Raw genomic sequence first — 17,117 nt, forward strand, 5'->3', positions numbered from 1 at the left:
GTTCATATGAACCACATGATCAGCTGGAGGAAAACATTTCACATTCTTCACTTTAACATTGGGACTGATGCAGAGCTGCTCTGTGAGAAATAAGCCGGTGTAGCTGTGGCCTGCTGAGAGCCCAGCTGCTGCTTCGGTGGTTTGAAGCTGATCATCAGTGAAACTGAGACCAATGTGGTTACAAACATACGTTACAGAGAGGAGGAGCTTCTCCACGTAACAGAAGGACGCTCAGCTATTTGAGGCTCACACAGAGCAGCTCGCCATGATTCACAGTTCATAATAATCCTTCTTTGTCTCATCCTGATCTTATGTGAAAGTTTCACACGCTGAAGCTTCTACTCAGGAACAGCTGACATAGAGGCGGCGATGCCAAAGTCAGGTGACTGACTCTTACGGTCTCAGCACCTGAGAGCCAAACAGACGGGTTTCTACAGGAACTGTTTAAACATCTGCTCGTCATGAAACTACAGGGATACAAACAGGAAGTCCTTCAGAATAAAACAATCACTCGCCGTCGAACTGAAATGAGCTGCTCACACCGAGCCCAGCTTAGTTTGATCAGGCGAGTCTAAGAAGATGCGCTGACGGCTCATTCAGGCGACGCTCAGAAACAACGACCCAAATTCCCAAAACACCGACGCAGAACTCGCAAGTAACCGACACATCTACGGAAAAACCCACAACACTACCAACAACATCCCAGAAACCTAAAAGAAAAGAGCACTAACGTGTTAAATGGTTAACTTTGTGCCGTGACCAAACAAATTTCCCACGTGTGGGACTAATAAAGGTTTATCTAATGGAAAAGAGCCACAGAACAAACAAACACATAAACAGGGTTTTATTTTTTCCCTTCAGTGGCCCAGAAACCTGTGGCTCCACCGCACCGCGTCCTTTACGGATTTTTGTCATAAAAATGTGAAATAATCGATTAATGAACCACGCTGGGACCGTAGCGAGTTCAGCCCCGGCCTCCTGACCGCCCGGTCTGAATGAGCCGCTTTCACACACGTCACAGTTTTATACCACCGCTCAGATTTCTGCTTTGGCACAAACATCATCAGTCAGCTGTGTTCAGAGTCAACAGGACCCCGAGCTTTTCAAAATAAAAGCTCAGAGCTTCAGTGTGCCTTCAGAGACTCGATGTAGTGGAAAGTGGCGCCCAGAGCCCAGCTGGTCTCCACCTGGTTGATGGTCCTTGCAAGCTGGGACACAGAGAAAATGTCAGAGAGGTGAGACCGATCGACCGATTGATGGTTTTAAAGGAATCGATAGAAGCTCACCCTGAACTGCTTGTGTGGAGGGAAGCCGAGCTCCTGCAGCAGGGCTGAGATGTAGACCAGGTCCAGACAGAGGAAGGGGCTCCGCTGAGGACCGACGGACACGTCGCTGCACACTGCGGGGAGAAAAACACCCACAGCGGTCACAGATTTAAAAACATCTGCCGATATCAACATTTAATCCTGGACCTCTGTGAGTCGGGTCAGAAACACGTTCTGGCTTCATTGATGATGACGGCAGCTCTGAGCGACATCCAGCAGAGGGCGCCATCTCACCTCTCTTCGCTGCGTCGGTGTAGTCGGACACTCTGATGCTTCCTCCCTTCTTCTCGTCTGGACACAGAGCACAGAGAGGAGGATTTAAACAGAAACCTGCAGCAGCCCCGTAAACCGAACGTTCCCAGTTTTCCAGCTTTTCAGCTGTGTTCAGGAGCTGTGGGAATAACGGCTTCCACAGTCAAACGTCATGTTAAAGGTGACGAACGGCAGCTCGCGGGATGGGGGCAGCTGTGAGCCAATCGGCTCTGGTAAACACAAAGCAGGAAGTCTGGAACGAGGCTCTGGTGAAAGTCGTGCCTACGAGCGATTAAACCCGAGTCAGTGAGCGAACGCCGCCTGAACGTGAAGCTCCAACTCTGACCCTTCCTCACACCTGGTCTGCAGGTAACGCGTTAACCCTGGGCCACATTCAGGACGCTCTGATGATAAATGGGCCGCCCCCCGGGGACGACAGATGTGCCAGGTAACTTCCCCTGTAACGGCGCGGCTTCACATGGATGGATCAGCGTGACGTGCTGCCCCCTGCAGGCGAGCAGCAGAGCGGCAGTATTTCCTCACCGATGGCACCGATGTCGACGGCGCGGTCGTAGTAGAAGGAGAAAGCGTAGAAGTCCATGTCAGTCACGCCGAACGCCTTCGCCACCTTTTGGTACAAAACCTTCTCCACTCTGCTCAGGCACGCCTCGTAAACTGGCTCCCCTGAAACACACGTGCACACACAGAAGGTTCCTAACCCCAGATGCATCATGAGTAACCATGGCAACCAGACGACCAATTTGAGATGATCTGCTCACCTGTGCTCTGCCCTTTCACAATGTAGACCATGTCAGCGTGCTCCCAGCTGCCCGAGTACTCTGGAGCAAGGCAGGGGCTGACCAGCTCAGTGCTGCCCCCTACTGCACACACACACAGACACACATACAGGCACGTTTGTCTGTTTATCTCATCTCAAACCGCGAACAGTAAAACAACGATGCACAGCACTAACAGACAGACGATCTCTGCAGTTCCTCCGACCCCCAGCAGAGGCAGCGGTGAGGTTATTACACTGACGATCACTCATGTTTGCAGCAGTTTGCTTGCACACACTTCCTGCTTTAGCCAAATGCTGTCAGTCTGCTACAGCGGTTTTCCAAAAAGCCACAAATATATGATGTGTGGTTAAAACGGTCCCACCAGGACGCCTGAACACGACACTGCCACGGACACGGCGACGCCTGCGTGCACATAAACAGCCCGACAGCAGAGAGGATCTGAGCTGCAGCTTCTTGCAGCAGTTAAACCACAGCAACAGCTGGCCGGCAAGGAATTAATCTTGCAGTGTGTTATTAAAAGATTAGATAATGGCTTATTTATCTGCCGGGTGGGGGTGGGTGGGGGCGGAGGCATAACAGGCTGAGATGAAAATCTGAAAACTGAAAAACAAGAAAAAGAAAAAACAGGTCAGGTACGTACGGGGCGGAGCATCAACGCCTCCCAAGATAGCGAGGCGAGCGGACATCAGACCCAGACCCAGATAGCTGCAGAGAGAACACATCAATAATCAATAATCGATCAGCTGATCACCAGAAAATGAATGTTTCTGACCTGACACGTTTGGTTCTTCCTGCTTTTTTAGATTTTTAACTTTTTAACCTCACACAATCAGTTCCTGCGTGTTAGCGTCGTTACTGAGACTCGAACAGCAAACACGATGATTAAACAGGAAACGATGAGTTCAATCGTAAACACGTCAGCTGACTGACAGCTGTGTGTGACCCAGGTTTATGCCTTCAGTTTCTGTCAGAGTGACCACCAGCTGACTTCACATCAGCCAATCAGCACAGGCACAGTGTGCGTGTGTGTGCGTACCTGTGAGTGTAGACCACATGTGGGTGGTTGAACATCTGGAAGGACCGGATGTAGTCGACAGGTGAGGTCTGGATGGTTTTCTGCACAGAAAGAAAAGAACTTGAGGTTTCTGCGACGCTGGGTCGGCTCTAAAAACAGACGACTTCCTTCGAGTGTTGCTTCCACGCTGGGTGGGACAAATCCACACAGAAAATCAATCTGCTGCTTATTTTTCCTGAGAGCGTTTTCTGACAGTACTGTGCAAACATACATGTAAATACAATACACACACATGGAAACACGGAGTGTGTGTATTTGGTGTGAGCAGCTGTCTGTCAGCTCTGTGAGGATCCTCAGGAAGACTTCTCCAGGCTTCTTCTTCTGTCAGGATGATCCCACACTGCTTCAGTCACGCTGAGGTCGGCTCTGCGGAGGCCCATCCATGACTGATGGTGTCCTGCTGTCTGTTATTAGATCCAGGTGTGCTTTCACTGCACTGATGGTGTGTTTGGATCATTGTCATGGTGGAACAGGAAGCTGCTGTCAGTCAGATGTTTCCAGATGTTCCTGTGTGGTGGATCAGACTCTGTGATTCATCAGTTTATCAAAGATCTCCAACAGCTCTGACTGAGCTGCAGCTGAGACCATGACAGAGCCTCCACCCAGCTTCACAGATGGCTGCAGACTCCTCCCACTTCTTCTTCTGAACCTTTTCCTCAGCTTTTTGAGGACACACTGACACCATGCTGAGATATGCAGAGTTTCAGCTGACAGCTCTTTGGGAATCACCGTGTTGGAGCAAAAATACTGTTTTCATGAGAAGCTGTGATATCGTTGGCATTTGACAGATTTGGTAAAGAAACTGGAACAGGTGATGAGTTTGTGTGTCAGGCTGCTGCCAACAAACGACCTCTGCTCAGGTTTGTGTGATTCACAGTCATTCCTGTGAGAAAGGTCAGGTACAAGGACTGAACAGGAGAGGAAAAGCAGCCAATGTCCACAGAAGAACTTTAAAGAGCTTCAGAAAGCCGGAGTGTTGCTCAACAGCTGCTTGGCAGTAACTATAAAGACCTGAGGGGTGGCTCAAGACTTTTGCACAGCTCTGTGTGTTGTACTCTCGAACACTGGGTGGGTTTTTTCTTGGGAGGCCGTCCTCCACCCTCCTGCTGATGCTGTCAGCCCTCAGTAAGAAGATAACTTCATCTGGAGCTTTTTGCTGCCTCAGTTCCTCGTTTGCATCCTCCTCCTCCTCCTCTCACAGGCTGAAGAAGAACTGGCCAATCCCTCGTGTACAAAGCCTGACCTAAATAGATCCCCCTTCACTCCCTTTCTCCTCCCCTGCCTGATGTGAGGCTGTTTATTTGGGATTAGCGAGGCGTTTCCAGATTAAAGCCTAAGACGGAGCCATCCTGGTACTTTGACTGAGGGGACAGAGCTCTTCCTCTCTGAGTCTTCCTCACCCTTTCACCTGTGTGAGTCCTCACCTCGTCCTGAGGGCTGAAGGTGATCTGAGTCGACCCGCCTCCCAAATCCAGCATCCCCACCGTGGGCGAGTGAGCACTGTGAAGACCACCTGGAAAGAGAGAGGGAGGGAGGAAGAGGAGGAGGAGATTAGGAGGAAGAGTGAGCTGCAGTTTAATCCAATAACAGGTAATCACTGTTTCTTGTCCACATTAATCTGGTTTGAAACACACGCGCGCATCATAAATCACACCAATCCACATCCACTTCCTGCCGCAGAGTTAAAAATGGACCCAGTGTGCGTGCTACGTGGACGCCCACCTCTGTGAGGACCAATATGAGGTTTGGGGCTTTCTGAGAGGACAGAGGTCATCTGTTTGAGAACACAAGGTGGCGGTTTCACCCTGAAGTTAAGTCGTGGGCGTGAACATCCAGCCTCAGTGTTAGGGTGGAGTTTCTGACGGTATGATCACGTGACCAAAGAAGAGGATCAATGAAGATGCAGCGCGTGCAAACTCCACAGCACCATCGTCCACTGAAGACTCAGAGCGGCCGGCCGCTTCCTTCGAGTGGAGAGCCCAAACACGCCAATGACACGGGTACCCCAGACGCCCAATGACAGGATGGTTCATACAAAACCTAAAGGCACTCAACATCAGCTGGGAGCACATGATCATACGCCCAGCCCAGTCACTAACACACAGACGGTGAGCGGTCTCACCTGTGAGGAAGTTGACGGTGATCCAAGCAGAAATACCTGAAAGGAGAAAACGAAAAGGTTACAGGATCGCTGGATTCAACACCTCTATGCAGACGACACTCGGCTGCTCACTCGCTTCACTCCAAACTCGTGATTCTGTGCTACAGCAGCAGTGAGCACGCTAACACGTAACCATCAATATGAACCGTTTCTCTGGGAGACGCTGTTATGAGACGCAACAACGTGGACCCGACTCTGGAAACACTCTCAGTGTGAAGGTCACATGTTTATTAAACAGACTAAAAATTAAAAAGTAACTGACTGTGAGGCCATTGGGGGAGGAGCCAACTGTGAATCGATGAGGAGGAGGAGCCGACTGTGAGGCGATCAGGAGGAGGAGCTAATCCAATCAACATTTACAGGTTGATGTTTGGCTGATGAGGGTTTCATGGTGGGATGTGGCATTGATATTTAAGGACAGGTTAAAGAGGTCAAAGGTACAGTTTGTATCTGACTGATGTTCATATTCACTGGAAAAATGTCCAAAGGTTCCAAATTTCCCAAATATCCAAAATGTGATTCAAAAAAAAAAAAAAAAAAAAATCCTTTTCCTCACCCACCTGAACCCGGGAAACCCCACAGATGAAACCCACACTCATTTCAGAACCAAACTCACAGACCCAGCAGGGAAACTCTGCTGTTAAAAATCAGCAGTAATGTGTAAAAAAGGAAGAAATCTGTTCAGAGCAGACACGCTCGCCTTCATTTAGCGTTAAAGGAGCGTCACATTAACCCAGTGGTTCCCAAACTGTTTTTGCTAGGGCCCCCTTTGTTTACAAGAACACACCGACGCCAAAGGGAAGATAGGCTCCATCATGGCTTGGAAGGAAGTTGCTTTGGAAGCATATTTGGAGATGCTCCATCCTCTGCTTTGCGTTTGTGTGGGAGCCCCGTCAAAAACCTTGTTTTGTTTTTTAAATTCACACTCCCCCCCCCCCCCCAAGCTGTGACCCAGATGTGTGGCCCAGCTGTAATGTCTGTGCTGGTGGATATGTATGGGAATGTAGGTTCAGTGTTTTAAATGCTCGCTCTGTATGGACAACAGGCCCGCCTGCACATAATCCAATCCTTTTAAAGTAGTTCATAAAAGCAATTATGGCCGTGTGGGATAATGTCCCACTTAATCTAACGGGGGGATTATGTGTCCCGTTTATTTCTGAGGCTGAAATCTTTTCTCTTTCTCCTGAGCGGGATCACTACTCGCCCTTGCTCGTCTTTTAATGATCGCTGAATTTGCCGTTTATCCCGCTCTGCTTTTCCTCTAATGGACAGAGTCCTGCACGGCGTTCCCGACTAAACTGTCCTTTCAGAGGTCTGTCTGAACTCCCGCAGCCTGACTGCGGCTCAGATGTTGGGCCATTCCTGGCCAGCATGCTTATCCCAGCTCAGATTACCCTCGGCCCGTCCGAGTGAAGCGACTTATTGTTAATGGGACCTCTGAGTGGTTCCTGGGAGGCGTCCGGGTGCTAAGTGCCGGTGTTTAGCCGACTTTCTCCGGCTCTTGTTTGTTTTGTTAGGAAATTGCTTCTTAGCGTATCGGGCTAAGAGTTTTATGGTAAAGCCCCTATGATACAGTTTGTACCGAGCCCCGTAATCACCCACTCCTGCATGCCCAAAGGTCAGAGGTCACTGCTAAAAGGCACTAATGGATGTGGCTGAGTACAAATACTGCGCCGCGGACACTAAAGTCATCTTTGAGTTGACCTGAATAAGCAGATGCACTTTACTTCTGATCAGTAAATGACTTCACTGGTTAACCTTCACTCTGCAGGAGCATCCTGATTGGACGATTTACAGGAATCAAACGTGAAACATGAACTACACTGTGCGCTCTGCCTCACACACTTAAACACAGAGGCCTCCAAAAAGTGATGGTGGGTGTGGCTCAGCAGGTAGGGCAGGGTCGTCAGCCAATCAGAAGGTCGGGGGTTCAGCTCCTGCACGATACTGACGACTGAATTTCAACATAGAAAAAAGCTTCCCGTGTGAACGAGGCTCATATGTGGCGGTGAGCTTGAGTCTGACCCTCACGGCGGGCCTCGCCGCCTCTGTGTCTGTGTCGCATGGCTGATGTCACCGACGCACTTACGCCATCGCCTCGTTCTCGTATTCACAAAGTTGGATACCCACGCCGCCCTGAACTAAACCCTGCTGTGACGAACATCCTCACTGACCTCAGTCATGTGGTCAGCGTCACACTGTCTACGATTTCACCTTCTGGTTTATCCCCGCCCCTCCCAGTTTATAGTACTGGATGATTTTCACCCAGTAATTAAACATATTTGCTACCTTGCTGTGTAGTCTGATCATGTTTTCCTGTAACTGTAGAGAGGAACTGTCTACAAATCAAACGCTGAGCCGCATGCTGAGCTCCGCCTCCCCCGTCGTCTCCTCCTTAATCCTCCATATTGACGCTTTCCGTTGGGGAAATCAGAGCCGGAGCTCAGTTCATCATCATCACGGATTAAACCCGAGGAGACCTGCAGATTCCCTCTGATCTAATAACATCATAACGAGATGAAGATCCCGCTCAGGACGAGACCTCGCGAGGGGTCACGACCCTCCAGGAACTCCCCTCGGATCGCTCCAGGTGGATCCGTTTCCTGTTTCTGTGTCTCTGAATGAACGCCGTCATACTCTGCGGCGTTCTCTTCAGCTTCCTGCACCACTTCAAAAGAAAAGACCTCATCTCAGCCCAGGAGCCAGAGTCGGCCCACGGGGCCTATCCCACACTGTTAAGATGCTGCATAAGGAATTCAACAGTTCCTGTATGCATTTCACATTAAAAGCCCTCAGCAAACGAGGCTTTTGTTGTGAAATATTTTCAGAACAAAGGTCATCTTTAGAAAGAAGGAGCAGGAGGAGGAGCCGAGTGTGCGGGCTGATCAATCAGAACGTCTTACCTTCATCAGTGCCGTCCATGATGGACACGCTGTCATCTGTGGACAGGAAGGGAGAGTCCAAGAACAGCGCCCTCACCTGGACATGAAGCGAATGATCTTTGAGCTTCACAAAGTGAAATGGTTTTATTTCTGCCTCCCATCAATCAGTGATCTCTGTTTAAATATAATCTAATATTTAATGATGCATTTTTGTAAAAATGACCCCCCCCCCGTAATCTGCAGCATCAGAGCTCGTCTGATAATAAGAGCAAAGCCTCAGATTAAACACACTCTGGCTGTAGTCCTGTTATTACTGATTACTTAAAAGATTTAATAGACTTTCTCTGTTCTGGCTCCAACAGGACGATGAAGAGGAGGAGGAGGAGCAGCAGCCAGAGGAGTTATCAGTCTGACCTGATTGATACCTGATCACAACACTTTAAACAACTGTGCTGGAGTTATCGTTTTATTTTGAAAAAAACCCCAAAATGTAGCTGTTCCATTTAGAAATACAAGAAAATAAAAATAAATTAAAACATGCAATGAGGGAAAAAATTAATTAAAAAATGAAACTGATTTTTATAAAGTATGAAGTCTGAACAATAATAAATAAATAAAAAGGTGAAATAATAAAGATGAGATCAGGTGACGTGTGAGTCTCACTCTGTCCAGCAGCTGGTCGGCTTTCTCTCCAGGAAGTAGACGCAGCCCAGCCGTCGCCTTCAGGACCACGGGGGTGGAGGTCCAGTACGAAGGGGGGACACTGGACTTGGCGACCTCCAAAAGCTCCACGATCCCTGCGGTGCACTGGACACAGAGGGAGGCTCTGAGCATGCTAAGTCTTTATGTAGGACTGTAGGTTCGAGTTGGAGCAACAAAACTACACTCGGTGCACCAACTCTGGAAATATTCACTCACAAATGTGAGCGTGTCGGGGAACGTGTTTGTTACGATGAGAAAACCAACGATAAATGCTGAACATCAGCACTGAGAACTGCTCAGTTCCTAAGCAAACAGTATTTGAGTGTCACTCTGGGGCTGTTTGCTGTAGGCTCAGTCAGTCAGGCCCATTCGAGCGTCTTTGAGCTCAGTGTGGGACCCGTGCAGCCCTCCTGTGGCCCCTCATGTGCGCCCTACCTGCTGTGGGTCGTCGGCGTACGCTGACAGTCCTGGTTTGATGGCTCTGAACGTCTCTTGGGCCAGCTTTGGAGCTCCTGCGGGAAAAAAGATAAAACTATGTGACCGTGAGCTTTAAACAGATAAAAGAGGCGATACGACGGCGCATTTAATTGAATTTCACTGAGTGACCGAGTGACCCCGGACCTGTGCCTACGACTGAGCTGTCATTAAGCTCTTAATGACAATCCCAGCATGTATAACTAACAGGTGCTGCCATTAGTCCGGTTAGCTGCGATGCTAACAAAGGAGCCAAGATAGCACTCAGCCTGTGTGATTTAGCTTAGCGCTTAAATGCGATAACGAAGGCATTTGGCCGAGCGCTGCAGGAAACTTTCTCTAAGCCTAATAAACCAGAAAGCTCTAAAACACACTAATGAGTTTGTGTCCATTTGAACTGGCAGCGGCTCCCTGCAGCAGGACTTAAAGGCTGAAAGCTCCTCTTGTCTGCACCGATTCACGTCTGGTAATTAATGCTCGGAGCCAACATGTGGATTTAAATACACTAAAAGCAGCACTATATGATCTGAGAGGATGTATACATAGAGGTTTAACACCCACACATTCCCTGATACACGTTAATATCAGCTGCAACTAAAACAACAGCACAGACATACTCTCATTAAATATTCATCATTCAAATTTACACACAAACTAAACTTAAATTTGAAGGTTTTTGAATGGAGTTTGGTTTGGAGTCACAGTGGACGCCATCGAGTCCTTTGAATTGAAACGAAAATGTAAAAATATTCAGAGCATCAACATCAACGTGTCTCATTGCTGCATACACAGTGGTTGCTGTAGAAAATACCAACATCAAATATTCAGATACTTCAGGATAGAGCAGGGCGATATGACCAAAAATATTTATCACGATATACATTTGAAAATTTGCGATAACGATATAACTGACAATGTAATTGACACTAGACAAAATACTTTACAACTCTTCAACTTTATTAGTGCAAAAAAAAAAAACATCAATGTATTTTCACTTAAACAGGCAGCTGTTTTTTATGTGCATTAAAGTTATATAAAAATGTAACAGTGCAAATTCCTCGCTGACAGTTTAACCAAAAGGCATTTCCAGTGTAAACTGGCCGACATATCCTCAGCATAACCATGTATAATATCCACAAAACTTAAAAAGAGCTTATACACACACACAATACAGTAATATTATGTTGAAGCACAGTACGTATCACTCCGCGAGGCTCCTGCCTACGATAGCCGTAATGCTCCGACAATCCATCAAGCTTGGGGGGTTCGTAGCTTAGCAAAGTCGTACTAAAACATTTGACAGATTTTCGAGCGCCGTGTGTCACACAAAATCGTCTCGAGGTCAGTAAACACAACCAGAATTCATACATAAGGCACGCGGGATTATAAGGGACACTGACGATTTTCAGAAAAATCAAAGGATTGATCTTAAGTGTGCCGTATTTTCCAAACAACACGGTAATAACGACGCCCCGCTTGCATGCGCTACCAAAAATAGTACTTTGTTGTGTATCTGACGGACGAAAGCTAAACCAGTTCCACACCACCGAAGTTGCAGCATTTTTACAAACCAATTCTGGTTCATCCGTTTCATTTAACGATCCGCTTTCGCTCTTCTCATTCTGCGTCGCCGCCATGTGCGTATGTAAACATAGGCACTGCGCATGCGCGTTTTACCCATATTCTATCGCGATATTTCATTTTCCTAACGTTACCCAAAATTACACCGGTATTACCGTGAACGGTATGATATAGCCCAGCCCTACTTCAGGAGTTTCTCAAAGCCACCATATTATTGACGCTATTTCTCAGTTTTCTGATCGGGTTAGAGTTTGATGGAGTTCCAGATTAACAGATATTTGAATTAAAAGTCATGTAAGCTACCTACAAAATGGTTAAAATACATTTATTGTGTAAATTCAAAATAATAAAGAAATAAATCCACAGTGGTTACACTTAAATGTCTTCATATTTGTATTTTAAATAAAGAGCACAGATACTGATCACGGACCAGCAAAAACTGCAGTTTTTAAATGGAGTTTGGTGCAGGATTGCAGTATTTTAAATTTTCAAACAGATCTAAAAAACAGGAGCACCCTGAGACTGTCTGAGTCCGTGTATTTATCAACAGATTGTTAAATTCACTGATATTTGAATGGACTTTGGTTGGGAATCAGTTCATGTGGTGTAGGGAGTGTAGATATGTGACACAGCTGCACTCTGGCATTTACAGAGTCTGAAGATACACATCAGGCAAACTACACCGTGCTATCATCAGATATATGAATGGGGTCTGGTGTGAGTTACACTGGTTGTTCGGCTGTACCTTTGTCCTCTATCTGGAACTTAAAGACATGGATTCTGGTCCCAGTGCTCCCAGCATCAAACATGATGCCGTACTGGAAGCGCCATCCAGCATCAGTGGTGGGCCCGTCATCTGCGCTGAGGTCTGAGTCGGGCCGGCGGTGAGGAGGTAGTCTGTAGGCTTCTGGTTTGGAGGTCGAGTAGTGATGCTTAACGAACATCAGGTAGGCAAACAGGAAGCACACGAAGAGGAAAGCTCCGGCCAGCTTTGGTCTCTTCATGGTCTCGCATTCTGTGTGCAGCTGCAAGAGCTGGTGACCAAAGACAGTACAAAATATCCACATTTAACAGGAGAAACCATGACAATCCCATTTAACAGGAGAGCTTTCACAGTGTCTGTAAGCATGGAATAAACTTCAACATCTACCACTTCACTTCAAACAAGATCAATAAAAGCTACACACACTCTGGAGTGCGGAGTCTAGTGTGAAGTCATTTCTAAGCAGTTCATGTTATTCAGCTTCCACTTGAATTTCAGGTTAGCTTACTGAAATGAACAGCTGCCAGGAAAACAGGACACACAGTGTTGTTAAGCAAACAATGTTAAACTGGCAGTTTTTTTAAATGGAGTTTGGTTTGGAATCATGTTCGCTGTTTTGTTAGCTCAAACAAATTTTATATAAGTTACTTTAAACAGAAAAGGCAGAAAATAAACGTTTCTGTGTTTGTAGCAGCAGTTTTTCAGATACTAACAGCTAGCTGAGCCGGTTAGCTGCAGGCTAGCATCAGGCTAACCGCGTCCTGGCGCTGACACAAACGGAAAAACGAGTGTTGACGTACCGAGCAGAAACGGTGAGCGGCGGCTCCCGTTAACCAAACAACCCGGTCACTTTCCTCCCCTTCGTCACTTCACATCTACTCATTCTGGACTTCCGTCAACGACATGGCGCCGTGTGATGACGCCATAGTGTGCGGCGTGGACGTGGCAATAATAATAATAATAATTGGATTCTATCAAGGAAATTTATTATTACTAATAAGATAAGAGAAGCTACTCTTAAGTTGATCCACAGATGTTATCCGGTAAAGACATATCTGGTTAAATTTAAAAAAAATATTGATACTCTTTGTACTTTTTGCAGCAATGCAGAGGAAACAATATGTCATTTATTTTGGGAATGCACTTATACACATGTATTTTGGATTGATCTAAATAATTTTATAAACACCAAAATTGATCCCTCATGTAAACTGAAGTTTCAACATATTCTTTTTGGCCTCTCACATACCGATAAAATAATTCCAGGGAAAAAATATATTATTAATCTTCTGATTATTTTTGCCAAATTTCACATACATTGTACAAAATTTTCTCAACAGCGTCCAAACATATTTGCTTTTAAAGCCCTGTTTTCCAATTATCTGGAGAATCTTAAGAACAGTACTAACTCCAAAGCGTGTAAAACACAAGAGCTGTGTCGAATGTATAGTTTCACTTGACTTACATGTTGTTTATTTATACCTTGAGCACAATTTATGTTATTTTATTTTTATTTATTGATTTATTTATTTTCTTTCAGTTATTTTGTTTATCTGTTTTCTCCTAAAGTATACCTTTTTGTTTACGTACTTGTATTTGTATACATAACTTGTTCAAGATACTGCAAGCTGTGGATTTTTTTATACCCTTTCTATATCCTACATCACTATGTATACTTGTTCTTCAATTGTCTAAATAAATTAAAAAATAAATAAATAAATAAATAAATAATAATAATAATAATAGTAATAAAGAAAAGCTAATGATTCTTTTCTATTATATATATTACAATTATATTATTATTATATATAATAAAAAAGATTGAATGATTCATTGAATTTGTAAATGTTAAAATGTTTGTAACTTGTCTTTATAAAATTAGCGAACTGCAGCATCACTGGAATCACGAACAGGAGCTCAGGCTCTGATTGGCCACAGCACAGTTTCCATTCAGTCTTAGGGCTCTGCAGCATTTCAGTAACGTGTTTTTGTCTAATCCTGCTTCACACAACATACAGCCTTAAAAAAAATATATGTATGATGAAGAGGGAAAACCACAAGAGTGTGTAAGTTTGACAGTAGAAGAAATGTGAAAGGTGCTCACACTGACCTGAACATGATTCACAAATACCGCAGAGAAGCAGAACTGGCTAAGAGACAAAGAACCAAGGCACAAAAGGATCAGCTTCACAGAGACAGAAGTGATGAAAACGAGCAGAAAGACAAACAACAAATCTAAGATGCACCAAAAGCTGCCAACACACAAGAAAGAGAGACAAACACAAAGAGATGACCATCACAAACATGCAGAGATGCAAAGAGACGCACGTGTTCTTCAAGTTAAAGATGCAGGGTCAGAAGTTGAACTGACTGCAGATCATTTTCACTCTCACACTTTCACACCTTCATGAATGAAGTCTGACCCTAACCCTCCTCCTCACTCTGCTCCATATATGTAATTTCATCTATAAGCCTCTAATAGCTGTTTATCAGTTAATGGTGGCAGAGACATTAATGGTTCTGTAATCTTCTGTGCCTTTTTATTTTCATCACTCTGATGGCGAGCAGAACAAAAGCAGCTCGCTGAGTGGATCCTAATCGTCCTGCAGATTTACACACAAATGACATTTAGAGACAATTACGTCAGCGTGAGACAATAATCCAGCTAAGTTGTTAATCGACACAGAAACACAGCGAGGAAGAAAAGCTCAGCGAGCGTGAACATCCACAGAGTTCCTCCTCAGGTCTCTGCTCGTTAGGTCGTGTTCAGCCTCATAGTCCTCGGCGGCGAGTTCAGACACATCATGATGACGCCAGTAAGAAAAACGACAGTGAGGCAGACGCACACTGCTGGAGGGGAACAGTCACAGAAGACAACATGGTCGCACAGTCATTCATATGCAGACCTGAACAGGCTGAGCTCAGCGAGCTGTGAAACTAAACATCCACAGAGAGTATGGGAGCAAATGAATTCCTAAACCTGGGGCTCCGCCTCCTCACACGGTCTGTTAGTGAGTGACCTCACAGCAGCCATATTAGTGGTCATTTTATGATGTCATCACAAATGCTTCAAAAGGCTCCAACAGCACAAACACGGTGCAGAGGTGCAGCTCAGGCTAGCAGACAGCTAGGAGCTACAGCCACCGCTTCCACCTGTTAGTCAAAGAGGCCACGCCCATAATCATCCAAACTTTAAACAGGTGAGTTATAAAATCATCGTCCCCGTACATTTGCTGTGAAGGGCAACATTTTTTCTAGACACCAATCAGTTTGTGTATCAGGCTGTAACATGGGAGTCAATGGGACTGACTCACTGCTGCCCCCGCTGGATGTCAGAGGAACTGCAGCGTTTATTTTTTACCCCTGAGGGTTCAAGGTTCAAATCGAAGACTCTTCATCATTATGAAGCATGAATGTGTGAGAAATGTCCATGAATATCAGAATGTCAGCGTGTGTTTGTCCACACGTCTTATGAACCTGACGGGCGGGACAAAGAGCCCGCATGGCGCCCACATGGCTGCGGACACCATGCGGGTTTAAACAGCTGACAGGTAAACTGACATTCATCTGTGTGACGACAGAGGCCAACACACAGCTGATGTGATTTACGAGAGGTGATAAACGCACTGCAGAGGGTTAAATGTTTGACCTTTGACCTTTTCTTCTTCTGATGACTTCTGAGTTTTTGTGCTGACATCAGGATAAAAACCCGTTTCCATCGTAAGAACGCTGAGCTCCTGAGCCGCCTGTGCTCTGGGTCACGTGATCCCATCAGGAGGATTATTGGGAATCATTTGAAGGATTTCTGCGGATATAATTCAGCATGTTAGGATAATAATTGATAGAAGATTCCACTTTCATCTGGTAAGACGCAGCTTCAGCTGGATTAGACATCTGGACTGAGCTGCCTTATTTTCTGAGCCTTATTAGGCTGAATCTTATTTATCTCTTATCATCTCTGCAGCTCATCAGCTCCGATTATCATCTGCACTCTGCAGCTGCTGCACGGTCACGACCTGCTGCACGCCGCCACCACCGAGTCGCCACAGAGGGAAACGCTTCCTGCACCCCCGACACCAAACAGGAGTGACAACAGTTATTTAAGGAGTGTTACGTCACAGAGTACTTCTAACGAGCTGCGAAACAAAGAGAACGATTAAAAATAACGTGACCACTAAACAGATCGATCAAAACACGCTGAGTCGTCAGAGCACGACGTCAGAGATCGATCAAGACGAGACACACCTGAGCACAGGTGGATTCAGCACAGCAACTAACCTGACCACTGCAAAACAAATGCAGCAACTGCAGCAAAGCAGCGTGTAGCACAACCACTGGAACTTCCTGCAGCTGGGAGCGAGCACGCGTGGTGAGCTGCTCGTGTTGGTGGAAGTCGGATTACTTTAGAAATGGGAAGAAGAAACACGGAGCGGTCGATGGCGAAGGAGCCGACTTTCAGGTGAAAATGTGATTTTGCATCATCGGGAAGCAGAAACAGGGTGAGCGCTGCCGCTCGGGTGCCCCTCGGATTAACAGAAAGAACGTTCTGCTCGCGCTCAGTAAATTGGGGTCATGATGACATTTCATAAAACCATCAGAGCTTCTAAAAACCAATAAAGGAGAGTGAACGGCAGCGTCTCGGCCCGTCCAATCCGCCTGCTGCTGCCTCTATTTTTGGAGGAGAAGAGGAATGATGATTAATGTTATTGGATTATTTACATTGCCCTCAACATGATTGAGCCGCAGAAATGAAATTAAAATGTGTGTTGAATGGGATTTTCCAGGAAAGTCCTGTAAAAACCACGACGGTAATAAGGAATGACTAATTCTCCCAAAGTCGATTAAACACCATCTCATCCCGCAGGAAAACACGGCGCAGCCGCACAGCCGGGAAGACGTGGATTAGACGGCCTCGGTCACATTAAGAGGCAGATTAAACTGCTTTTTATTATCGATTCTTTTATTATTGTTCAGCCTGCTCTTGTTCTCGGGGCTTAACTCTGCTGCTTAGGCCACAAAACAAGTCATTAGACACAAAACCTCCGTGGCCCAAGGACACGGCAGATTAGGAGGAAACAGCCCTGGGGCCGCCCTGTCAGAGG

General features: G+C 46.1%; 1 protein-coding gene across 5 annotated transcripts in view; it reads right to left on the reverse strand.

The window, feature by feature from the left end:
* entpd6 (ectonucleoside triphosphate diphosphohydrolase 6) overlaps nucleotides 1-12,973 on the reverse strand; it is a 13,075-nt gene extending 102 nt beyond the window's left edge. Inside the window, exons 1-14 of one of the 5 annotated variants that reach the window (XM_003457467.5) lie at nucleotides 12,816-12,973; nucleotides 11,998-12,286; nucleotides 9,633-9,709; nucleotides 9,159-9,302; nucleotides 8,517-8,592; nucleotides 5,575-5,610; nucleotides 4,877-4,965; nucleotides 3,414-3,493; nucleotides 3,018-3,082; nucleotides 2,357-2,458; nucleotides 2,121-2,261; nucleotides 1,560-1,616; nucleotides 1,287-1,399; nucleotides 1-1,208 (exon numbers count right to left, since the gene is read on the reverse strand). The exon at nucleotides 1-1,208 is cut by the window's left edge and continues 102 nt beyond it. In XM_003457467.5, coding sequence (XP_003457515.1) covers nucleotides 1,125-1,208; nucleotides 1,287-1,399; nucleotides 1,560-1,616; nucleotides 2,121-2,261; nucleotides 2,357-2,458; nucleotides 3,018-3,082; nucleotides 3,414-3,493; nucleotides 4,877-4,965; nucleotides 5,575-5,610; nucleotides 8,517-8,592; nucleotides 9,159-9,302; nucleotides 9,633-9,709; nucleotides 11,998-12,256 — 1,323 coding nt within the window. In that variant the 5' untranslated portion in view covers nucleotides 12,257-12,286; nucleotides 12,816-12,973 and the 3' untranslated portion in view covers nucleotides 1-1,124. Of the gene's footprint in view, nucleotides 1,209-1,286; nucleotides 1,400-1,559; nucleotides 1,617-2,120; nucleotides 2,262-2,356; nucleotides 2,459-3,017; nucleotides 3,083-3,413; nucleotides 3,494-4,852; nucleotides 4,966-5,574; nucleotides 5,611-8,516; nucleotides 8,593-9,158; nucleotides 9,303-9,632; nucleotides 9,710-11,997; nucleotides 12,287-12,728 lie in introns of all 5 variants that reach the window. The other 4 variants (XM_013265562.3, XM_013265561.3, XM_025897321.1 and 1 more) reach the window with 4 other exon arrangements.
* Nucleotides 12,974-17,117: the final 4,144 nt, after the last annotated feature.

This window comes from Oreochromis niloticus, linkage group LG13, assembly GCF_001858045.2.
Source record: "Oreochromis niloticus isolate F11D_XX linkage group LG13, O_niloticus_UMD_NMBU, whole genome shotgun sequence".
NCBI lineage: Eukaryota > Metazoa > Chordata > Actinopteri > Cichliformes > Cichlidae > Oreochromis > Oreochromis niloticus.